The sequence below is a fragment of the Myxocyprinus asiaticus genome, chromosome 34 (assembly GCF_019703515.2).
Source record: "Myxocyprinus asiaticus isolate MX2 ecotype Aquarium Trade chromosome 34, UBuf_Myxa_2, whole genome shotgun sequence".
NCBI lineage: Eukaryota > Metazoa > Chordata > Actinopteri > Cypriniformes > Catostomidae > Myxocyprinus > Myxocyprinus asiaticus.
In genome coordinates, this window is record NC_059377.1 from 17,259,893 (window position 1) to 17,285,945 (window position 26,053).

Here is a 26,053-nt window from a genome sequence, read left to right on the forward strand (position 1 = left end):
ATGGGAGTGATGTGTTCATGTTTACAACTGCCTGTTAAAAGTCTTCCCGCAGCATTTTGGACCATCTGCAGGTGGGATAGAGCTGATTGGTGCAGGCCAGAGTACAGAGAATTTCAGTAATCCAAGCGTGAAGAAATAAAAGCATGGATCACAATTTGAAGCCAGAAGTTGCTGCTTTAAGCTCTTTAACGACTGTTAGGAACCCAGATGCTGTGTTTCTATAGATAGCAATTAAACTGTCTAAAAAAATCAACATTTTATAGTTGTTAATGCATTTAAGGCAAATGTAAAATAAATCAATCAATTATAAAAAGAAAAACAAACCATTTACTTATTTTCAAACACTAGATATTGGCCAAACTGTTTTGTACAGTTAATCAATCTGAAAGCCAACAGGTCAATAGTATTCAGTGGAGTAAACCCATCAGACAGGGCTCTACAAACATCCTTTTATGGCCCTCTGATTGATTTTGATGAAATCAGTGTGCTGCCTGTTACATCAGAGCACTCTCTGTGCAAAACTTAGCTGAGAATTTAACAATACTCAGCAGCGAATTTAATCTAATACAGCGGTGACTTTAACAACAACCAGTGTGCAAATTCACAATATTTGCTGGTCAAGGAAAGGTATTTTTGCTTACTAAACAGGAAGATGATAGAAAAGGTTAGCAAAGAACATGAAGTCATATTTATTCTCCAAGCAAGTCAATTTTAGGACCAATTTATGTCTGTACACTAAAAAACATTAATATATTATACCTGTCTATTTTTATATGAATAAATACACAGTATTAAGAGTGTTTAGTTTTTCTCATTAATTGATGTTCGTGTCACGTACAATGAAAGTGCTAGAATCTAATAATTATGTTAGGCCTCCTTTGAGTATGAATTTGATAATCTGGCCCCCAAAAGAAAGTGAGCCCTGCCATAGGACTTTAGACCATAGTCCAAACACATAATTATTTAACAAACTCACCCTGTGCTGAAGCACAGTACATAAACCTTTTACCTCTGTGCATTCTAAGACTATGAGAATTAATATTCTGAATAAATATTTTATTGCTGTTCTAGGGCATTACACGATATGTTTGATTGATTGCAATAATAAAAATAAAATAAAAAATCATTTTGAAATATGTCCATAAAACACAAAATGTTCAGTGGGCTCTGAACACTTTCTGAAGGCAGTGTATGAATATTTCATATGCATACCAGAATTGCTCAAAATTGCTCTGCACAATGATTTACTAACTGAGATATTGTAAGTAACTAATGTTTCTCAGTATAAAATAATTTATGTGATAGAAAGATAAATGTAAAAACAAACTCCAATTTTAAATACAATGTGTAAGGAGTTACTGTTACTGATCACACACCTTTCCTAGGATGTAACCCTTCCATTTTTAAAATATGTCAAAATGACCCAAAAGACCACAGACGTGGTAACATTTCACTATTTCAATACAAAAAATGGCTAAATGTTTTAGTGATTGATACATTTTTTATTGATAAATTCAGTTTAGCATTTAGCAATATAGCATGAACATATTTCTTTTTAATATTATATGCATTATTCACATTTTTATATGTTAAATTGTATATTAAGTAGGTGAAATAATAATGTATTCACATGCAGTTATATATTGCTCAATATAAAGAAAATGAATGGTTCCACAAAAGAAAGAAAGTCATATGGGTTTGGAGAAGGCCTGGTTCCAGATCAAAATCTCTAAGGGTGCTTCTAAATTTAGTGGGGATGCTCTAGTAGTAAATGTGAAGAACAAATGCAATAAAGAACAAACATTATACAGTTGAGGGCACTTTAAATTACCGGGCTTGATTTGGAACAACACAAGGGTGAGTAAATTATGACAGAATGTTTTAATTTTTGTGTGAACAGTCCCTTTAAACCCAAATAAACAGCAGTTATGTCATTAATGACTATCGTTGTGTTTCTTGGTCACTCTGAAAAAGCAAAAAAGGAAATTAAACAAATTTAAATAAAAAGAGCATAAGGATGTTTATCTTAGCTTCTAATTAAAAATAATACAATGTTGATTTTACCTTGGATTTATACACTCACCTTTGGTAATAGTGCGCTTAATCCAGTCAAGATAGTGAGAGACACGAGTGTAAACTCCTGGTTTATTAGCTTCTGCACAGTCCACTCCCCAACTAGTGATCCCTGTTAGGTACCATGTGTTATTATCCTCACACACAAGAGGACCACCAGAATCACCCTGCCAGTCGAGACCAAATGACAATGAAGCAACTGTGACCATCAGCAGGTGCTTCTTACATTCAGTGATTTTTTTTTCTTTTTTCTAATTGCTAAACTTTTAAACAAATAAATAATAATGTTAGAATACTGTTTTTGAAAACTATGTTCCAAATGATGTGCATTCATGGGTCTTGCCACCCATCCAAGTAGGTATAGCTGCAGACCTCCAAATGGGGGCGGAATCTCCAAACGAGGGTGGGGTTACCCCAGAAGGGGACAGAGTTACTCCAAAAGAGGGGTTGCACCAGCTCCAAAAGGGGGTGTCACTTCCACGCACTGTTAAGGTTAGGGAAAGGGTTAGGTTAGGGGCTCCCTATATCTTTAATGGAGGTTTGGAGCTCCAATCCCTTTTTGGAGCATTGCCTGCAGATATATCCTTCTCTACCCGTCCCGTAAAATACCGAATCGTCCCATATTTAAAGATGAAATTATGCATCCCCTATTGATTCGATACATCTGATCATTTTTAAGCTGATCATTAATTTAACCTTAAGGGACCATCTGAAACGTCCACACATTGTGCTAAAACATGCTAAAACTGTAGAGGGTGTGATAAGGGACCGTCTGAAAATGTCAGCCAGCAAACCCTCCAAGAATACTTACTATACCAAGCTACCATGTCGAGATCAAATGACCAAATGAATATTGCTTTTTTCATCACAATAATCCCTTGTAATTGGACGCTTTTACTTGTGAAATATATAATCATGGCTGACTGCAAGTGGCACATTTCTACAATGGCATTGATAGCTGAAAACTATTATTTTTGCGTGATGCTGCATCTACGCCGCTAGGTTTCAGTATCACACAGTGCACCTTTAAAGCAGTAGATAAAAACATTAGAATGAGGCTTACTTCACAGGTATCTACGCCACCCTGATGGTACCCAGCGCATACATTGGATCTGAGAACTTTGAGGGGTTCACCTGCACCTGACATCATTGCTTTACATGCCTCAAAACCAATAAGAGGCACCTGAGCTTCCTGGAGTACATCTGGGAACCCACCTGAAATGTCCCAAACAACACTATAAGCCAGAGACAGATTCCTGCACTCTAATAAGACCTTGTTAGTAAAGCTTTGCAATTTGCAATACCTGTATTCAGCTTTCCCCATCCAGTCACACTGCATTTCTGTCCAAGAAATCCTACTTCAATGGCTCTTCCAGTGAGGCACACTGGAGCAATACGATCTTAGAGAACCAATCACAAGAGGACAGTAAAAGTTTATATACACAAAGTGGAAAAACTAGATAACGAGATACCTTTTCACTGAAAGGGAGAATTTAATTAGCATTACATGTGAATGTAATTGGTGTCTTCAACTTTAGCAAGGCAACATCATTTTCCAGAGTGCTGCCATCATATCCAGGATGCATAATGACCTTCTCCACCTCATATTTGACTCCATCTTCAGATAGTTTTGTTAACCCAACAGATACTGATAGCTGGGTCTGTGAGCTGCATTACAATGTTTGACAGAGAGCAAACAAACAAACCTTTACTCTGTGGTACATGAGCTGTCCATATTACTGGTAATCTAGCAGGACTTTTGACTTACTATGTTCTGTTTTGCTAAATGTTTTCACTCTTACATGTTAGATCTTGTGTAGCTCCCAAGAACAGTAGCCTACTACTGAGTGTTCCTGAGTGTACTTACGATGAAAGACAGTGTGATGCAGTGATTATCCATTTGTTTGCAATGATGGATCCACCACAAAAATGTTTTTTCCACTTCTGTAGACTAACCTGCCAGGGCCAATTACCCGATTGGGAATCAACACCCCCAAATACTTTAGCTCTGTGGTTTATTGATGCTCCACAATTTTCCACACCTGTGACAAAAAAAATTGCTTTGTTCAGTGAATTTCGGAATTTCTTTTTTTTCCATTTCCCAAAATCATGTTCCTAGGATCTTTGTGGCAGGTTTAGAGATGTTGGTTTACAGGAGGAGCACAGCAGAACAGAGTATAATTGGTGCTGGACTCCCTTTTATGCATAAAAGTTGTTTTAAAGTTCTTTTTATACTCCACCACTTAAATAATATTGCTAAATCTTAAACTTTTCCATCTCTAGTCCTTGACTAAATAGAGAACTGATAATGTCTGATAATGTTTTTTTTTTGTTTGTTTGTTTTTTTTTGGTCATAATAAATAAATTCAAGTGGATCCCGATAAGACTATTGGCCTCTTTGTGGAAGCTAATGGGGATCAAAATAAAGAACAACATACCAGTGACTGTTGAGTCCTCTTCAGCAGCACTCTTACAGTTTCTCAGAGGAAATCCAGATATCACACCCTGCTTGTTCACCACTTTAGGTGGCATGGGCAGCGTCATTATCTGCTTCAGATGACACTTTCGCCTGGAATATCAAAAAATAAAAGATGAAACCTATGGGCACTAAAAACACAAATTCTGATTTTCTTTCCAAATGTGTTTGGAGTAGTACCTAATTTCTAATAAAGTTGTTGTACGTGCTATTTTATTGGCTTTGCTGAAATAATGATTATTGTTTACCTTATGGACTGTTGGTGGTATGAAGTAAGGACATAAGTGTAGAACTGACAGACTGGGTCTGCCTCACAGAGAGCTTGACAATAATCAAGATCAACCATTTCAATAAAGTGGACATCAGACCCATAGAAGTCAACATCCTCATACATTGTAGATGCCCAATCTATGGAGAAAAACATAGACCAGAAGCCACAGAGTAGTTTTCGGATTGACAAAACCAAACAAATCCAACACCAGGTCTTGTTCAGAGGTGTCAAGACAGTCACCATAGAACAATTATTCCTAATGCAAATTCAACTACTCGCCGCATTATTTGCGATAGCATGCAGTTTTGTATAATTTCTGCAATTTTTTTGCATAACCAGTGAATCTGAGGTAATACGATGGCTTTTCTCCACATTTGACAGTGGCAAAATGAATGCTTGAAAAGCTTGACACAGTTGAGACAAATCAAAATGCACAGCCGCCATTCTAACATCTCCACTCCACAGTAACAGCAGTGGCCGACTGACCCGCACAGCGGAACACACTCAGAGCAGCTTCTGAAATGAGCATGGAGATTAAATGCTAGCTGTTATGTACTTGCGCTGTCTACGGTTCTGCAAATGTTTAGACAAGGATTTTGATAGTGAACACAAACTGCTCTGGTTTCACTTTAATTTAACATTTGTGTAATGGCAAATGTTCTTGGTCGTTGCGGGTTCATACAGTCACTGTGTGTCATTAACACGCAGTGTTAATGACACACAGTGACACAGAGGAGGAGATGTGCTGCCGGGTTCATTTGGAGTGTTAATATAATGCATTGTTGCACTGGAAAATGAGACACAAAAATGCAGTTTTCATGGCATTTCTATATTAGCTTAAAATTCCCTTATTTAGAATTAAAAGTGCTCAATAATCACAGAAAATCTCAAATAATCACCCACAAGGCTGCAGGTTACAATAACTGCAGGTTCAATATCGAATCATCTAAAGTTTTATTGTAGGTCTAGAATTTTAACCTTACCAAAGTTTACTTGCATTGTCTGAGGCAATAAATAATTACAAAAATAATGAAGGGTCTACCATTGAAGTCGTATATTAACCATATCACGGGTTTCACCTCTTAAATGTATGATATTTATGTGTATATTTATTATTATCTAAAATATCTACAGGTAATCACACTTTTACTATCATTTATTGTACACAATTTAAACAAATATACTATAATTATTTATGAGTTTTCAATGCAAACAACACAAAAAGTTATTGCAAATGGCATCACAATTTTTGAGAAAAGCTGTGGCAAATTTAGTCATTTGGGCCGCAATAATCAAGAAAAAGTGCAGCGAAATCCTGGTGGGACTGATAGAACTTTTTCAAATTTTTGTCAACTTTAAATAAAGAATGATAAAAGAATTATATATTAGTGCCAAATGTTCCCACATTGCTGATGCTCCACTCCTAATGAACATCTATGCAAACTGTATTTTGCTGAGGTTCTCAGTATCAACCACATGTATGTACCACTTGCAAGGAAACGTAAAGCAATAAAACATCTTTTAAGTGTGGCTCAAAATGCAAATAAAAATATGAGTGAATAAATATGAATAAATAATTATCCAGATCAGGCAGGCGATTTTATCGATCTCTAAAGTTCTTTCCTGTCGAAGCACACTTCTTACGTAAATGACTCACCATTTGAGGGCTCACAATTTCGATTCGGCAGTCCAGAAAACACCTCTTCCTTTGTGACTGAATTTTCTTGACTAAACTGTTGTTTATTTTTCAAGTAGCAACACATTTGATACCTGCAAGAGAAATACACGTTTAGTCACTCAGAGGTTTGGATTTTGTGGAAAAGGCATGGAGCAAAGTGTTTATTGACCAGCATGGGATTTGCTCAAGGGTACACTGATGATTAGCAGGTTTGCGATCCCTGTAGTAAACTGATCTTTAACAACTAACCTACCCTACTCACCGTGTAATACTTGTTTTAAATTTGGAGGAGGCGTATGAGAAGTGAGTGCATTTGGGATGTTCAGTGCACAGAAACTGACAGTGCTCAGGTGACGCTGCAGGGACTTGTTCAAAGTCATCTCCTGGGAAGTCAGTATTGGCTTGAATCTGATCCTTGCATGCTTTTAAAGTACATTATACACAAAAAGAGAGGACACAAAAAAACATGAAGCAAAACATGTATAAGAGTCACAGATTAATAAAAATGAAATACGAAATGATCAAAATAAAAGTCCACATTTACAGAATACCTTCTTTTTTAGGCTCTGTAGCTTGAAAAGTGGCTTTGCTTGAAAATCCAGACATAAGACCAGGCGTGGATTTGATGATTGGAGGTATTGGAACAACCCAGCTGTATTTAAGATAGCACTTGTTGCTGGCACAAAAAGAGAAAAGTACAATTCCAACTCTATTCTAAACACTCCAAAGATGCCATAAAGTATTAATTGAAATACACTATACTGCCAAAAGTATTCGCTCATCTGCCTTTAGACGCATATGAACTTAAGTGACATCCCATTCTTAATCCATAGGGTTTAATATGACGTCGGCCCACCCTTTGCAGCTATAACAGCTTCAGCTCTTCTGGGAAGGCTTTCCACAAGGTTTAGGAGTGTGTTTATGGGAATTTTTGACCATTCTTCCAGAAGCGCATTTGTGAGGTCAGACACTGATGTTGGACAAGAAGGCCTGGCTCGCAGTCTTCGCTCTAATTCATCCCAAAGGTGCTCTATCGGGTTGAGGTCAGGACTCTGTGCAGGCCAGTCAAGTTCTTCCACACCAAACTCGCTCATCCATGTCTTTATGGACCTTGCTTTGTGCACTGGTGCGCAGTCATGTTGGAACAGGAAGGGGCCATCCCCAAACTGTTCCCACAAAGTTGGGAGCATGGAATTGTCCAAAATCTCTTGGTATGCTGAAGCATTCAGAGTTCCTTTCACTGGAACTAAGGGGCCAAGCCCAGCTCCTGAAAAACAACCCCACACCATAATCCCCCCTCCACCAAACTTCACAGTTGGCACAATGCAGTCAGACAAGTACTGTTCTCCTGGCAACCGCCAAACCCAGACTCGTCCATCAGATTGCCAGATGGAGAAGCGTGATTCGTCACTCCAGAGTCCAGTGGCGGCGTGCTTTACACCACTGCATCCGACGCTTTGCATTGCACTTGGTGATGTATGGCTTGGATGCAGCTGCTCGGCCATGGAAACCCATTCCATGAAGCTCTCTACGCACTGTTCTTGAGCTAATCTGAAGGCCACATGAACTTTGGAGGTCTGTAGCGATTGACTCTGCAGAAAGTTGGCGACCTGTGCGCACTATGCACCTCAGCATCCACTGACCCCGCTCTGTCATTTTACGTGGCCTACCACTTCGTGGCTGAGTTGCTGTCATTCTCAATTGCTTCCACTTTGTTATAATACCACTGACAGTTGACTGTGGAATATTTAGTAGCGAGGAAATTTCACGACTGGACTTGTTGCACAGGTGGCATCCTATCACAGTACCACGCTGGAATTCACTGAGCTCCTGAGAGCGGCCCATTCTTTCACAAATGTTTGTAGAAGCAGTCTGCATGCCTAGGTGCTTCATTTTATACACCTGTGGCCATGGAAGTGATTGGAACACCTGAATTCAATTATTTGGATGGGTGAGCGAATACTTTTGGCAATATAGTGTATGTCATTCCAAAATGCGCTTCTTACCGAAAATGTGGATAGGCTGAGAATTCTGGTGTAGTAAACGTGTAAAACTGACAGTGTGGGTCACTGGTGCAGATGCTCTGACAATCTTCATATTTGCTGGAGATTACATTACGATAGTCTGAGCCAGTGAAGTCCACATTCTTATAGACAGTGGAAAAGCAGGCATCTGATGCAAATAAAAAGCTAAAATGAGTGTGAATACTGCAAAGAGAGGACTAACATCTTGAAATAGCTTGAAATGAACTATTTAGCTAAACAATGTGATCTTGAGAAACACTTGGTCACACTTTATTTTACAGTGTTCATGTTATTGTGTATTTACATAGGTAGTTACTGAGTAATACTAATGAACTACATGTATTTACTGTGTAATTATTTTGTAGAGCTGCTTATACTCACATGTTGCTATTGATATTACTATAGTAATTAATAACAGTAACATGTAATATGTGTAACATGGACACTGTAAAATAAAGTGTTACCTAAATTAATAAACAACATAATTACATGTATTATAAGTAATACATTATTTTAAATAATTAATAAAGATTTTAAAGAACTAGTGGAAAGACACCCATATAAGAAAGCCAGACCACAAAAGGATAATTTATTAAGAGGTAGAACTTTCACTTTAAAACTGTTCTAAGTAAATAATAATAATAAAAAATGAACTAGCTTTTACAAATTTTCAATGTGGAAAATACTGCCTAAGGTGCACTCAGTAATTTATTCCTCATTAAACAAGCTCCTAAAGACATGAATTGTAATTTTGCAATATATGTAGGAAATCATGAGCACTCACATTAAAATGAAGACTCCAGTCATATCAGTAACATATAAATGCTGTTTTATTCTACATGGAGAGGGTCCGCACATGGGGGCTGCAATGTTAGAATCACATGACCAGCTGAATACTACTCGCTTAATCTCAGTAACCATCCTGTTATTTGACTCTTTCACTCATTAATTTAAGTAATCATGGCTGACTGTGAATACTAAATCTCTACAATGACATCTGAAACTGTAATCTATTGATTTTAAATGATGCTGCATCCAAGCCGCTAGGTGTCAGTGTAAGTCCAAGATGACACAAAGACAAAAGTTAAATAAAGAACCATTCCATAACTTTGTGTCCATATTTTTGTAACTAAACAACTCACATTTTACATCCTTTCAAAATCAAAGGTCCAAAAGTATGGCTAGGAGTTCAAACTCTATTTTTGAATAATATTCAAATTTTATATTATAATAATATTACAGTAAAAATCCACTAGCCTACCAAAAACATTTTTTTTATTATTAAAATGCTCTCGAGGGGCCTCAAGGGACCATGATTTTGCCCTACCAAAATGCCATACACTGTAATCCTTTCAGTCTGTTACCCCATTAAACACATTAAGTGTTTTTATACTTAAAGCATAAACTCTGATCTTACTTGGTTTGTAATCTTTGCGACTGAGTGGAAAGCCCGAAGTTACTCCTTTAAGGTCTTTAACATCTGTTGGGAATCCAGATGCTGTGTTCTTCAGATAGCAATGAAACGGTCTAAAACAATCAAAATTTGATCAGTTTTTAATGCCTTAAAGGCAAATGTAAAAGACAAATGACTAAATCTATAAAAAAAAAAAAAAAATAATAATAATAATAATAATAATAATAATAATATATATACATATATACCAAATCCACTGAGCAAAATCAAAACTGGATATTGACCCATAACCTACAGTTCATCAGTTCACCAAATCCAGCCCATCAATAAATCTTCTGGCCCTATTGATTTTAATGTAATCACTCTTGCCTGTAAACATCAGAGCACTCTTTAAACAGCTTGATACTTTTTCTGACGCTTTCTGGCTGTCAGTCATTTTGCGCATTCTCATAGTTTTGTAGTTGCAGCGAATTATTGAGTATTAATGCCATTTTTATGCCATGCTGCTCATAAAAGTTGTCAGTTGAGGGCGCTATTTTGTTGCTGTTGTTTTTGACAACCGTTTCTGCATGATGTCAGTCTCAAAAGCTCATTTGGCATCTTTGGAGTGCAGAGTTTTGTAAAGAGGGGGCGTGGCAAATCCAATGGCAATTTGTGGAAATTCTAGAATGGCTAAAATGGCTTACAGCTTAAAGGTGCTGTAAGCGATTTTAGCCATTCTAACTTCCATGAGACTGAGCCGTTGATTTAGCCACGACCCCTCTTTCAAAAACACTGCACCTATACCTTTGAAATCGACACAAAGCATGTTTTCACAACAGTAGCGAAAAGCGCTCTCAACTGACAAATTATAAATCAGAATATGGCATTAAGCCTCAATAATTTGCTGCAACAACAACACTAAGAGAATACGCAAAATGATTGACAGGCAGAAAGCACCATTGGCCGTGGCCCGCAGACACATTCTAGTCTAGAGCTGTAACAGAGACCGGTGAGATATCTCATGACACTTATTTCAGTAATATCTTTCAGGGAGTAGGACAAATTTTTGCAAACCTTACCATGAAAAAATCGCTTACAGCACCCAAGAATTTCACACACCATTGCACTTGTGTATATGGCTGTGTGACAATAAAAGTGATTTTGATTTGATTTGGATTTAATTTATCAACAATCAGTGGTGAATTAAACCTAACACAACAGTGAGTTTATACCACTCAGCCCTGGCCCCTGACCAGTGTGAAATAAAAAAATTTGCAAGACAAGGAAATGTCACTTTTCCCTAATAAATGGGAGGATTGTAGAGAATGATTTCTTAATTTGTAAACAGCCTTAACATGCTAAAATGGTCATTATGTTTTTTATTTCAAACTAATGTTTATCAAATTTGATAACTTTTGTCGGTGCAGCAATTGAATGTTTTGGACTGCCAACGATACATTCTGTGTGCGATACCTGTGCCTTGTCCTGCCTGTGATGCGACATGGTGTGGCATTTCAATTAAAGGTGCATTCAGTAATTTGGGGCTAATTGAAAAAGTTTTACACATTAACAAATGAATTGTGTTTTTGTGAAGAGTGATCTGAATGGTGTACACTCACATGAGATGAAGACTGTACTGATAATAGTTTTCTATAAAAAGTGTTTTTATTATACATGGTGTGGGTCATCCCTTCAATGCGTTTCGCCATGTTGAAATGACATGGTCCGATGTGTTTCACTAAATGTCGAAGAAGAGAATATTTGTGCTCATTGGCTGCCTCTTGTCTATGCTTAGCGCAGTGTTGTTGTTTGGTGATGTGAAGAGCGAAATGAACACAATGGAACATACTTATTATCATGCTTTAGCAGCGGAGACAACGGGAGATCCAGTAGCTGTACTACCGAAGAAGCAAAAATGGTCTGAAGCAAGAAAACTAAAAAACTAGAGTAAACATCGGTACGGCATACACAAGGTGGAAAGATTTGATGACGGAGAAAAACCTGAGCAGTGATGCCCATGTTCCTTCTTTACTCATACAAGTTTCCTTCCAACTTTTTAAAATGACATGTATGGACAACTTATGTTAGTAATGGATAGTTTTCAGCTGTGTTTACAAACGCAACTGGAAAGCAACGTGTAATTTTCTTTTCTTTTTATCACAGCTATAGTAAGGGAGGCCTATCTACCTCCATCTCAATGAAACGGCATACATCTTCATTCATTTAGTGCAAAGTAGCTTGGCACAGCGATTGTTGTGGATTTTGTGTAAACCATGATGTTGGTTTGCTTGGAAACAAAACAAGTTCTTCAAATACAGTATTCATGGACATGCTAAATCTGTTCATCAAAAACAATTCAAATCTTTACCATAACATTCTGTATCGCTAGATAATTGAGGTTTATTTCACTAAGCAGTTCCCTAATAAAGGTAATAACTGTCTTTAGAAATAACATGAAATGTAGACAGTCTACAAATATTATTGATATGAGGGTCAATAAAAATCTGTCCTTAACTGTAGAATCATGTTCGCTTGATTTCTGACATTTGTTTTTAGGCAAAGCAATTATATTATAGTTATATATATAACTTTAGAAATTACTTTTTAGGTTGTACTTGCTTGGTTCCCCCATCCCCCTGGAATCTAGGCCCCTGACTGTCCCACATAACTATTATCAATAGTTTTCCTTTTCAAGAACTTGTCCATCTTTTCTGTCCATCTTAGTAGCGTGTTTACTTGTAATGTTTGAAATTCGGCTATGCAAAAAAACAAAAAAAAACCACATAGGTATGCTGTATGAGGTCACAGGTGACAAAAGCGCTAAATGGGTAATGAAAAAACAACAAATTTGCTTCTTTTCTAATTTGTAGATTTGTTCTTGCAATGCCACAGCAAATTACAGGGATGCAAACTCATGAGGGGCGAAAAAGGTAAGCCAATCACTGGTCCACGAAAAGATTTTCTGGGGATATTTTCTTTTTAAAGAATAAGCTAAAAGCACCAATTCCAGCTATTTTAGTGATTCATGTGATATAGCAAATTAACTGCATTATTGTGCAGAATTAGCTGCAAAAATAAAGGGTATTTTGGTGTGGCTTTCTTCTGTCACAAATTTGTTCAATTTTATCAACTGATTTATTCAGTGATCCCTTCTGGAAATGTCACTATGTGGCGACAAATGAGCATCTTATGATCTATGAGTGAGTCACTGAATCATTCTGAGTCATTCATGACCGAAATCCACCAAGAGACTTTATAGTGTTTAAGCATTAAAAGAACAAAGCAGTTCTACAGTTTTCCTTCAGTCTGAGCATTATTTTTCATCCAAAAAGACAACAATAATAGTCTAATAATAGTGAGTTTCAATAACGTCCTTCTCCTTTATTAAAACTTGCATGACTACAAATCTACTTCAGCAGAATATTTAAACATTATAAGAACAAACTTTTATCAGAAAAGACGACAATAATAGCCTAATAATAATAATAATAATTTTGAGTTTCAATAATGTTCTTTCTTTATTGTAAAGTGCATTTCACATGAGTTGAGTCGAGGCGTCAACGCTCCGTTCAACGCCAGCGTCAAGCGCCACATTGCCCTCCATATGACAAATGTTGCAGAAAACGTCACGGAGTGCCGATTTTACGAGTTTGCCACGTAAGAAAGCGGGAAATGTGCACAATAAACATTGAAAACATTTATTTGGATGAAAGAAAAAAAAACTGCCAGTTGCTTTGATAGCAGAAAGTAATAAAAGGACTCATTTATGTTTAGGTCTAAGCGTTTTCTTGGTGAATTTAAATTAGTTCAATAACTGGGGTCTCTGATATTCGTAAACGATAAGGTAATATTTAATTAAAAGAAATTATGAGACATTCAATGTCTCTTCACAAATTTGGACAGTTTTTAAATATTTTGTGTTGTTTTGAATTTGAATTTGATAATTTTCCATGGTACCTGACAATCTTTCTTAATCTGCGGCACAGTGGTTGGGAAACACTGAGCTAGAGAACTACTGAATTCCCCTTTAAGGTAATCTGGTAATCGTCATAGCACATAATTATAATAAATTCAACATTTGCTGAAGCATACTGTTAATAAACCTTTAACTCATTAACACATGCATTCTAAGACTATGAAAATAAAAACATTGCATATCCAACCTATCGTCTTTCTTCCAGTCAGAGTGCAAGAAGGTAAAGAAAAGGCAGGAACGGTGCTGGGTGCAGGCAAGCTGACAGTGATAGACATCAGGAGAGAAAATCTGAAGAACATCATTTCCAGGGAAGTCCACGTCCACCCGCAGACCTGGATCCACTAAGGTAAATCCACACAATGCAGCAGACAAAAATCATTTTCAGCAGTACCATAGGATAACATATTTTGATAAGGCTAATAAAAAAAATTAAATACTCAACAAGACAGAGTACATTTTGTGAAGCCATCTGGTATGAACACCAAAAAAACTAGTAGTAAGCACAATCTCATCTTCTCACCAGCTGGACAACCACACACTGAACTGTGTCTACATAGAAGACACTGCTCTTTAAATGATTCACATTTGAGTCTAAAGTGCAAATCAGGTACAACAGAGAGAACAGAGTAATACATTCTAAAAGGCTGGGATGTATTGTTAATCACAATTAATCAAATCAATTTAAAACAGTGAAATCATGGCTCATCTGACATGATTAAGGAAATAGTTCACCCAAAAAATTATAATGCTCTCATCATTTACTCACCTTTATGCCATTTTAAACTTGTAAGACTTTCTTCTATGGAACATAAACGAAGATATTTTGATAGAGATATGATGTGAATATATCCATACAAGGCAAGTGAATGGGGACTAAACTTTCAAGCTCCAAAAGGACATAAAGGAAGCATAAAGGTAATCCATCCGATTTAAGTGGTTTAATTTGTGTCTTCTGAAGGGATTCAAAAAATGTGGGGTGAGAACAGACTAAAATGAACTCCTTTTTCACTACTGCATTAAAGATATTTTATGGTTTGAAATTCAGTCTTCTTTTGGCTATAAGTCCACATGCTGTCGTAGACATAAATAATGTTGAACATTATTCCTCACGATTTGTGAATTCATACTCACGATTTGTGAAACTTGTAGAAGACTGAAACCACTCTCATCTTAACCTGTTTGATTTGTGAATTGTTTCACAACGAAGTTTTTGTCTGTCATCCCTTGTTAAAACTATGAGTTGCAAATAAGCTTTCTTCACTTTTAACGGCTATGTCCAATAAAAACTCAGTCTGGGTTCATGCAGATTCACTTGTTTTAGATTTGTGTGTTTGTGTGTGTGTGTGTGTGAGAAAACTTTCAATCACATTTGATTGCGTCAAATGTATCCCAATTGCCTTGTTCTTCTAAGCTCAAAACTGTGAAGATTGTGAAAACTTTCACAATTTATTTTTTTCTCATTTTTATGGCATTGTGAAAAATTAAAGATATAAGCCATAAAATAAATCAGTGGTTTTCAATGTCCTTTTTGGAGCTTGTATGTTTTGTCCCAATTCATTTGCATTGTATGGATATATTCACATCATATCTCCAAAATATCTTTGTTTGTTTTCCGTGGAAGAAATTAAGTAATACGAGTTTGAGATGGCAAAAAGGTGAGTAAATGATGAGAGAATTATCATTTTTGGGTGGTACTGTACTATGGGTCAGCAAGAGCATAAATATTATGATATGCACAAACAATTTCAACTGATCTTTCAATGTTTTAATAAATAAATAGTGTATGTGATGTATTGATCTGGAGGTCAGGTCTGTAGTAGAGTATTTGAAAATTAAAATTAAAACATTCTTGACGACCGACTTTATCCCTATATTCACCACTATAAGTGCTGGGATTTTGTAAGTCAGTGGTCCATGGATTAGAATGAGTATTTAAGTTGACCTGTTGGTCCCATGTTGGTCCAGTCCAGAAATACTGTATATAGTTTCTAAAAATTAGTTTTCATAGGTTATTATATTGTAGTTTTATTGATTGCAATTATCAAAAAATCAATTAATTCATTTTAAAATATTTCCATAAAATACAAAAAGTTAATTGGGGTCTAAATACTTTCTGAAGGCAGTATGTGAACATTTCATATGCAGACCAGAAACTCACAAAATGGCTCTGTAAGGTGATTTGCTAACTTAGAAAAACAGCATAGTTTTCTCAGGATAATTAATGCTAAAATTAATTTTAATGACTATATAGCAATTGTTTTTGTATTATATACTGTACATGTACTATTTACGATATACATGTGTATTATGTATATGAAATAATAATGCATTAATGTATATATATGGATATACTGTATATATACACCGATCAGCCACAACATTAAATCCACCTGCTTAATATTGTATAGGTCCCCCTCGTGTTGCCAAAACAGCACCAACCCGTATCTCAGAATAGCAGAGTGGTTATCTGAGTTACCGTGCACTTTGTCAGTTCGAACCAGTCTGGCCATTCTCTGTTGACCTCTCTCATCAACAAGGCGTTTCTGTCCACAAAACTGCTGCTCACTGGATGTTTTTTGTTTTTGGCACCATTCGGAGTAAATTCTAAAGACTGTTATGTGTGAAAATCCCAGGAGATCAGCAGTTACAGAAATACTCAAACCAGCCCATCTGGCACCAACAATCATCCAACAATCATATCTAATCAGCCAATCTTATAGCAGCAGCGCAGTGCTTAAAATCATGCAGATATGGGTCAAGAGCTTCAGTTAATGTTCACATCAACCATCAGAATGGGGAAAAATGTGATCTCAGTGATTTGGACCGTGGCATGGTCCAAAATGGTCATCATTACATATTAGAAATAGAATTTTGAAGCTACTGTGAGTGTCTGGAGTGCACTTACAATGAGAAACTGCAGAGTTCTGCAGTGATAATCCATTTATTTGCAATGATGGATCCACCACAACTATACTCTCTTCCCAGCTTTAGATAAACCTGCCAGGGCCATTTACCTGATTGGGCACCAAAGCCCTCATGTACTCTACCTCTGAAATTTTGCGATGCTCCACAATTTGCCATACCTTTTTACAAAAGAACATGCAGAATGGCCTGATCTTTCAATGAATTTCTGAACTTATTGTTTCTCCATGTCACAAAATCACGCACCTGAGATCTTTGCAGCAAATTTATAGATGCTGGCTTACAAGAAGAGCTCAGAAAAAAACAACGTAAAACTTGTGCTGGTATCTATACTGTATGCATAAGAACTCACATACCTTAATCCAGGAACAAGATGAAATTTAAAATAAATACTGAGCAAGAAAATCATCCTTGACCATGAACATGTTATCAAGGAGAATGACCTACCAGTGACTTCTGTGGACACCACTTGAGCAACGTTCTCACAGTTCCTCAAGGGAAATCCAGATACCGCAGCCTGCATGGCCATAACTTTATGGGGCAGGGGTAGGGTAATAACCTGCTTTAGGTAACACCTCCCCCTGGAATATCAGAAATTAAAGATGAACTCTGTGGGCACTTAAACTACTAGTACATTTTATTGTTTTTAAACGATTATTATTTGTTAGTTTTTTTCAATATACTGTATTTTAGGAGCTTTGCTAAAATATTTTCATGTGAAGGTCCGAAATATGTGAAGAATTGACAGTCTAGGTCTGATGTGCCAATATCATGGCAAGAATCAGGATTGTGTGTCTCAACATTGTGGTTACTAAACCCAGAAAAATCAAAATTTTCATACTTTGTTGTCACCCAATCTATGGAGGAAAAGCAGCAATGGTAAAAATGTGAGGGTTCTTTGCTAATTCTTTGTTGGTTGAAGGCTAAGCATGTTTCTCAGTGGATAAATGGGATGACCTAGCATCTTGCTTTAGAAATGATTAGCTATTTTAAGAAAACAAACCTGATGTGTTTGGGTTAATTTGGAAAGAAAGAGAGCAACTTGGCAGAATGGAAATATACATATGGGGCGAATTTACTAAACAGTTTCCATTTCCATTCTGCCTATTTGCTCTCTGTCTTTCTAAACTGACCCAAACACATCAGGTGTTTTCGCAAATGGTATTTCAGTGCAAAGTTTAAGCAGTTTTAGTTTAAGCAGGTGCAATCAGCACTGAAATAGCGCTGCATCCTCAGTATTTAAATTAAGTTATTGTCATTCCTTTCTGAACAAACACGCCTCCTTTTTAATGTAAATTAGGCACAGTATAGAATCTGCTTCATTCACAAAAATTACCCAGAACACTTTGTTTTAAAAAGTGGTGGGGAGAGTTTGTGACATCACAAAGTGGCGAAACTCATGAAAATTAATTAGGTTATGTGCAGATAATGTCAAATAATCTTTTACTGTTTTGATAAATAGTCATTCTTAATGACCAATGCAAGCGCTCTAATGAATATTTGACACAATTAATTTGATAACTATATCCATACTATACTGTACGATTTATCTCTGATAAATTCAGCAGGACATCATCACTGTAATTTCTGTGTCTGACTAACAGTCTTCATTTCCCACAACACTGGCTAAAAACTAATAAATGCCTTACCATTTGAGACCTCACAGTCACGATTTGGCAGTCCAAAATACACTTCTTTGATTACAACCTGATCCTCCATTCTTAACTTTGGTTTGTGCTTCCGGAATCAACACATATGATACCTGCAAGAGAAATATGCATTTATTCATTCAGATACTTTGTGGAAATGCCACCTATGGATAGGATTATTTGCTATGTTTACATGCACCATCATAATGCAATTATAATGCGATTAAGGCAATACTGCGAAATTGTAGCTCATGTAAACAGAATATTGCTATGATATTGCGATTATGCTTATAATCATTGTAATGATAATCGCAGTAAGATACACTATATTGCCAAAAGTATTCGCTCATCTGCCTTTAGACACATATGAACTTAAGTGACATCCCATTCTTAATCCATAGGGTTTAATATGATGTTGGCCCACCCTTTGCAGCTATAACAGCTTCAACTCTTCTGGGAAGGCTTTCCACAAGGTTTAGGAGTGTGTTTATGGGAATTTTTGACCATTCTTCCAGAAGCGCATTTGTGAGGTCAGACACTGATGTTGGACGAGAAGGCCTGGCTCGCAGTCTTCGCTCTAATTCATCCCAAAGGTGCTCTATCGGGTTGAGGTCAGGACTCTGTGCAGGCCAGTCAAGTTCTTCCACACCAAACTCGCTCATCCATGTCTTTATGGACCTTGCTTTGTGCACTGGTGCGCAGTCATGTTGGAACAGGAAGGGGCCATCCCCAAACTGTTCCCACAAAGTTGGGAGCATGGAATTGTCCAAAATCTCTTGGTATGCTGAAGCATTCAGAGTTCCTTTCACTGGAACTAAGGGGCCAAGCCCAGCTCCTGAAAAACAACCCCACACCTTAACCGCCCCCCCTCCACCAAACTTCACAGTTGGCACAATGCAGTCAGACAAGTACCGTTCTCCTGGCAACCGCCAAACCCAGACTCGTCCATCAGATTGCCAGATGGAGAAGCGTGATTCGTCACTCCAGAAAAAGCATCTCCACTGCTCTGAAGTCCAGTGGCGGTGTGCTTTACACCACTGCATCCGACGCTTTGCATTGCACTTGGTGATGTATGGCTTGGATGCAGCTGCTCGGCCATGGAAACCCATTCCATGAAGCTCTCTACACACTGTTCTTGAGCTAATCTGAAGGCCACATGAACTTTGGAGGTCTGTAGCGATTGACTCTGCAGAAAGTTGGCGACCTCTGCGCACTATGCGCCACAGCATCCGCTGACCCCGCTCTGTCATTTTACATGGCCTACCACTTCGTGGCTGAGTTGCTGTCATTCCCAATCGCTTCCACTTTGTTATAATACCACTGACAGTTGACTGTGGAATATTTAGTAGCGAGGAAATTTCACGACTGGACTTGTTGCACAGGTGGCATCTTATCACAGTACCACGCTGGAATTCACTGAGCTCCTGAGAGCGGCCCATTCTTTCACAAATGTTTGTAGAAGCAGTCTGCATGCCTAGGTGCTTCATTTTATACACCTGTGGCCATGGAAGTGATTGGAACACCTGAATTCAATTATTTGGATGGGTGAGCGAATACTTTTGGCAATATAGTGTATGTGGAGTCCTCCTATTTTAATCGCTTTATACTGGCATGTAAATGCTTTAATTGCCTTTTTTCCACTGTGCCTGTGCACAGACGGATCATGTTCCACTCAAGCACAGGTTCAAAAACATCGCAAAAAGAAGTTGCTGCACTTACTTTTCCGCTTCATGTAAAATGGCATTTCCATGCACTGTTTTCCAGCAGTGGTGCTCCCCCATCAACAGCCCCACGGCAAAGGAAAACATATTTTCCCGAGTTGTGAATGTCGTTTGCTGTCTGAATTGAATTTTTTTTTTTGGGGGGGGTAATAAATATTCATTTATACAAATTTAAAAAAAGCATTAAAACATCACATCTCTCAGCAAATAATCAGAGTAATGGCAAGTAGAATGTAAACAGGATTGAATTGTTTGGCCCAAATCATGTAAACATCTTAAACTAATTGTTCCTCATACTCTGAATATTGCAATAATCATAGTATTGGTGCACATGTAAACATAGCCACTGTTTTGCTACAGGACACAATGGTGATTAACAAGTGATCAGAATGGTGATCCCAGTAACTCTACAATATGACTGGAAGAGATCTTTAATTATTAGGTGACCTCCACCTTATTTCTCACCATGTATCACTGTTTTGTATTTGGCAGACGTGTATGAGAAATGGGTGCCACTGGGATGTTCGCTGAACAGAAACTGACAGTGCAGAGATGACACAGCAGGTATTTGCTCAAAGGTATCCCCCGGTAGATAAATATTGGCTCGAATCTCATCCTTGCATGCTACCAAAATATATGAAACAATGAGAAAGGACACCAAAAAGCATGAAACGAAGAGGAGAGTAAAGCATAGATTGTTGAATGAAAGACAAAATTACGATGAAGAATGTCCACTTTCAGAGAATACCGTATTTTTTAGGCCCTTTTGCTTCGAAAATGCCTTTGCCAGAAAATCCGGACACAGCACCAAGTGTGGATTTGATGATTGGAGATATTTGAGCTACCCAGATGTATTTCAAATAGCATATGTTGCTGCCACAAAAAGAGTAGGTAGATAGATAGATAGATAGATAGATAGATAGATAGATAGAAAGAAAGAAAGAAATAAAGAAAGAAAGAAAGAAAGAAAACACTATTCATTGTCCAAAGATATTCTTTCTTACTGAAAATCAGGCCATGTGAAATTTGTCACAAACAATCCACCTCTGGCACTCTTCACAATCGTTGATGGATATGTTATCATAGTCTGAGCCTGTGAAGTCCACATTGTTATAGGCGGTGGACAAGCAGACATCTAATGCAAATAAAAAGTAAAGATTAGTGCCTTGTCTTTGAAATGCTTTAAAAGGAGAACCCGCGCTAACATGTCTAAACACAAAATACAAATTATTACTTTTCACATTACCAATTTTTAAAATGTACAAGATGAAAGATAACATGTCCAACATATTATTCTACATCTTCTATGTTAATCAAACTTATTATAGTCAACCAGTGTATATACTATGCTTACAGGCAGACAAAAAAAAAAAAAAAAAAAACACATTTCAACATTTAAAAAATTGCTCACTCCTGTATCTATCCTATATTGTAGGCTGTATATTTCCCAAACACTGCTACACCATCAAGCAAATGGAGCATATCTTGCACTTACTAGTGTTATAATCTTGACTAGAACTGAGTGGGAAGCCTGAAGTTATTCCTTTGAGCTCTCTAGCGACTGGTGGGAATCCAAATGCTGAGTTCTTCAGATAGTAGACAGAAGAACTGTCTTGAACAATTAGCATTTTAATTAGTGTTATTGTTGTAATGCACAGTAAATCTAAAATAAAAAAATAAATACAAATAAATACAAAAATATGCAAACATTAAACATTTCCAAATATTTTTAGTAAGAACACTGCTCATTGACAAACCTAGGTCAATACCTACAACAACAGATCAATACTTTATGTACATTCAGAGGGTTAAACTGAGGACACTAGAGCATAGTCCAAAAGCATCATTTATCTAACACATTCACCATGTGCTGAAGCACAATACGTAAATGTTACCTTTGTGGATTCTATGGCATGTCTGTTATAATGAAGACTCTGAAATGCATTACACATTCAACCTATTGTCTTCTTTCCAGTCAAGTCTCAAGAAGGTAAAGAAAAGGCAGGAATGATGCTTGGTGCAGGCAAGCTGTCAGTGTTAGACATCAGGAGAGATAATGTGAAGAATATCATTTTCAGGGAAATCCACATCCACCCTCAGACCTGGATCCACTGGGGTAAAACCACTGGATACAGCAAGCACAAAAATCACTTTCAATAGCATCTAACATATTTATGTTGAAATTTTTTTTTATATTTGAGACAGAAGACGCCAAAATAATATACTCAATATGATACAGTACCTGCTCAATGTAAATCTGAAAAACCAAACAGATTTGAGTCTAAAGTGCAAACCAGTTGAAGTTACAACATAGTAAACAAGGCCGTACATTTATTTGAAAGGACCGGAGTGTAGGATTGGTTAAAATACATTTAAAACAGTGTAATAATGACTCATTTTCCAGGATTATGTAGGTTATCAAAAGGCATTGCAAAGGTAAAGAATTTTTTTTTAAACACAATTCTTTTATTTCATGCTTGGCATCCTGCAATTTTTGTAAAATATTATTCTTTTCTTTTTGGTTATTAACTGTGGCCTTTAAGTCTTATCAAACACATCAAATTAAACTCAACACTACATTTGTTTATTCATTTGATTGTTTTTTGTTTTTTTTTTTCATTATGAAGCCTAACGTGATCTGACAGGCAGAATAATCATTCTGTGCAGCCTTAAGCCTTTATACTGTACAGTGAAAACAGTATGCAATCTTTCAATCCATTTGTCTTTGTTGTGTTAAATTCATAGTTATAAAATAGGTAATTCTGACTCTACTGATTGGATGAGCTGTGTTAGAAGTTGTAATAAAATTACTTGCACTTCTGTCAAGCTTTGTTGAGCAGCGCACAGATAATCAAATTTCAACTTTAACCGACCCAACATCGTTGAAAGGCTTTCCGAGTTTTGCGACTGTCAGTAACAGTAAGACCGCAGAAATGAATGTATAGTGCTATAATAAATCCTACCAAAAATTTTGCAAAAATGTTGCTTCTAAACAATTAATTCTTAGCAGACTTTAAATAGAAATCAAATCTCTCCAAAAAGAATATGAAACGCCAAACATAAAGCAAAAAGGCACTCAATTAAGTATGTGACAAACTGTTTCCACACAAAAGCAGTTTATTCAACATACTTAAGTGTTTCTTCCATTCATTTTCATTCAAACAGAAAAGCTTCTTTCACATTATGAATTTTAGCAGAGTTTGAAGACTCCCCATGAGAAAGAACCCTGGCTTCATCTTTTCTGTATTTAGTCTCAACAAATACTGTCCCTCATGGATGTGACATTGCCCTCTACTGGTTGGGTGGTGGTATAAGTGTAATTTTAAGTAATTTGTATCCAAGTAGTCAATATGTATTTATAGATGAAGTCACCAGTGAATATTCAAACATTATCTGTAAGATATGGTTAATGGATTCAATAGGATATTAAACTATGCTTGTGTCTTTAGTGAGAGGGTCCTCAGATAGTCATCTCTTTGATTTTACAATGAAAATTGTAAAATCAAACTTACTACAATTTACAAGTTTAACTAATAAGGAGCGGTTACACTGGCGGCCAAAAGTTTGGAATAATGTACAGATTTTGCTGTTTCAGAAGGAAGTTGGTACTTTAATTCATCAAAGAGGCATTCAACTGATCACAAAGTATAGTCAGGACTTTACTGATGTAAAAAAAAAAAAAAAACCCGGCACCATCACTATTTGCAAAAAAACATTTTTGATCAAATCTAGACAGGCCCCATTTCCAGCAGCCATCACTCCAACATCTTATCTTTGAGGAATCATGCTAAATTGCTAATTTTGTTCTAGAAAATCACTTGCCATTATATCAAACACTGTTGAAAGCTATTTGGTTCTATTAAATGAAGCTTAACATTGTCTTTGTGTTTGTTTTTGAGTTACCACAGTATGCAATAGACTGGCATGTATTAAGGTCAATATTAGTTCAAAAATGGCAACAACAACAACAACAACAAAAACAAAACAAAAACACAAACAAACAAAAACTAAAAACAGCTTTTTTATTATTATTGTTTTGAGGAATGAAGGCTATACAATGCTTGAAATTGCCAAAAACTGAAGATTTCATACAAAGATGTACACTACAGTCTTCAAAGACAAAGGACAACTGGCTCTAACAAGGACAGGAAGAGATGTGGAAGGCCAGATGTACAACTAAACAAGAGGATAAGTACATCAGAGTCTCTAGTTTGAGAAATAGACACCTCATATGTCCTCAGCTGACAGCTTCATTGAATTCTACCCGCTCAACAGCAGTTTCATGTACAACAGTAAAGAGAAGACTCAGGGGTGCAGGCCTTATGGGAAGAATTGCAAAGAAAAAGCCACTTTTGAAACAGAAAAACAAGAAGAAAAGGTTAGAGTGGGCAAAGAAACACAGACACTGGACAACAGATAATTGGAAAAGAGTGTTATGGATCTTAACCCCATTGAGCTTTTTTGGGATCAGCTAGATTGTAAGGTGCATGAGAAGTGCCCGACAAGACAGCCACATCTATGGCAAGTGCTACAGGAAGTGTGGGGTGAAATGTCACCTGAGTATCTGGACAAACTGACAGCTAGAATGCCAAGGATCTGCAAAGCTGTCATTGCTGCACGTGGAGGATTTTTTAATGAGAACTCTTTGAAGAAGTTCTGAAATTTTTTTTTCAAATTGTAATAGTAATTTTTCTCATTATTAATGTCCTGACTATACATTGTGATCAGTTGAATGCCACTTTGGTGAATAAAAGTACCAATTCCTTTCCATAAGAGCAAAATCTGTACATTATTCCAAACTTTTGGCCGCCAGTGTATGTCATCAATGCTTATCCTTTTTTTCTTTGTCACTCTAAAAAAAAAAAAAGGAAAATAAAACAACTAAAAAGAGCTCAAAGCTGTATATTTATTTTTATTTTATAATTTCAAAGAATATAATAGTCAGTATGCTATTGATTAATACTGTGCACTCACCATTGGCCAATGTGCGTTTAATCCAGTCAATATAATGGTAAATGTGAGTGTAAACTCCTGGTTTGTTAGCTTCTGTACAGCCCAGTCCCCAGCTAGTGATCCCTGTTAGGTACCCCATGTGTTATCCTCACACACAAGAGGACGACCAGAATCAACCTGCCAGTCCAGAGCAAAATGAAAATGAAGTAACTGTGACCATCAGCAAATCTTGCTTTCATTAAGACTAACAACATTTAGACTTAAAGCAGGACCCACAACTATATTGAAAACAGAAATACAAGCAATAAAACGTTAAAAACAATTTAAAATCACTTTATAAATTACATTTACAATGGCGCACATAAAACATCAGAGATGAGGCTTACTTGACAAGTATCTATGCCACCCTGAGGGTACCCAGCATACAAGTTGGTTTTGAGAATTTTTTGATGTCATGACCCTTCACCTGGCATCATGACTTTGCATGCTTCTGAACCAATAAGAGGCACTTGAGGTTTCTGGAGGATATCTAGGAACTGACCTGAAATGCCCATGACAAGATGACAAGCATAGAACAGATCCAGCGATTCCCTGAACTGCACTGAGACATTGTAAATAAAACTTTGCACTTTGTAGTACCTGTGCTCATCTTTCCCCACCCAGTCACACTGCATTTCTGTCCATGGAATCCTACTTCAATTGCCTTTCCAACAAGACACACTGGAGCTATACGATCTTAGAGAACCAATGAAAAGAAGCAATTGAGAAGTTAGATGTGCAGTGTGTGAAGACTAGCCAAGGAGAATGGCAGAATCTAATTTACAATACCTGTGAATGTGATTGGTGTCTTCAGATTCAAGAAGGTAATATCATTTTCCAGAGAGCTTTCATCATATCCAGGATGCAACATGACC

At 36.8% G+C, this 26,053-nt stretch overlaps 2 protein-coding genes across 2 annotated transcripts in view; one reads left to right on the forward strand and one right to left on the reverse strand.

The window, feature by feature from the left end:
* Positions 1 to 26,053, forward strand: part of LOC127425738 (ataxin-1-like) — a 391,578-nt gene that overhangs the window by 263,744 nt on the left and 101,781 nt on the right. The gene's annotated exons all lie outside the window — the stretch shown is intronic.
* Positions 1,482 to 14,455, reverse strand: LOC127425740 (coagulation factor XI-like). Its single transcript, XM_051671999.1, has 15 exons — positions 14,349 to 14,455; positions 14,082 to 14,235; positions 9,940 to 10,049; positions 8,505 to 8,670; positions 7,050 to 7,174; positions 6,761 to 6,920; positions 6,478 to 6,590; positions 4,798 to 4,957; positions 4,512 to 4,642; positions 3,941 to 4,115; positions 3,581 to 3,741; positions 3,378 to 3,473; positions 3,137 to 3,288; positions 2,084 to 2,240; positions 1,482 to 1,965 (listed from the first exon to the last, which is right to left on the reverse strand). The coding sequence occupies exons 1-15, from the start codon at positions 14,404 to 14,406 to the stop codon at positions 1,961 to 1,963; spliced, it is 1,923 nt and encodes a 640-aa protein (XP_051527959.1). The 5' UTR covers positions 14,407 to 14,455; the 3' UTR covers positions 1,482 to 1,960.

Coding starts and splice junctions, on each gene's coding strand:
- LOC127425740 (XM_051671999.1), bottom strand. CDS start 14,406: ATGAGATTGTGCTTACTACTAGTTTTTTTGGTGTTCATACCAGATGGC. Junction 3,742..3,940: donor GCATCACACTGTCTTTCATC/GTAAGTACACTC, acceptor ATTGTAATGCAG/CTCACAGACCCAGCTATCAG. Junction 3,474..3,580: donor GACACCAATTACATTCACAT/GTAATGCTAATT, acceptor TGGTTCTCTAAG/ATCGTATTGCTCCAGTGTGC.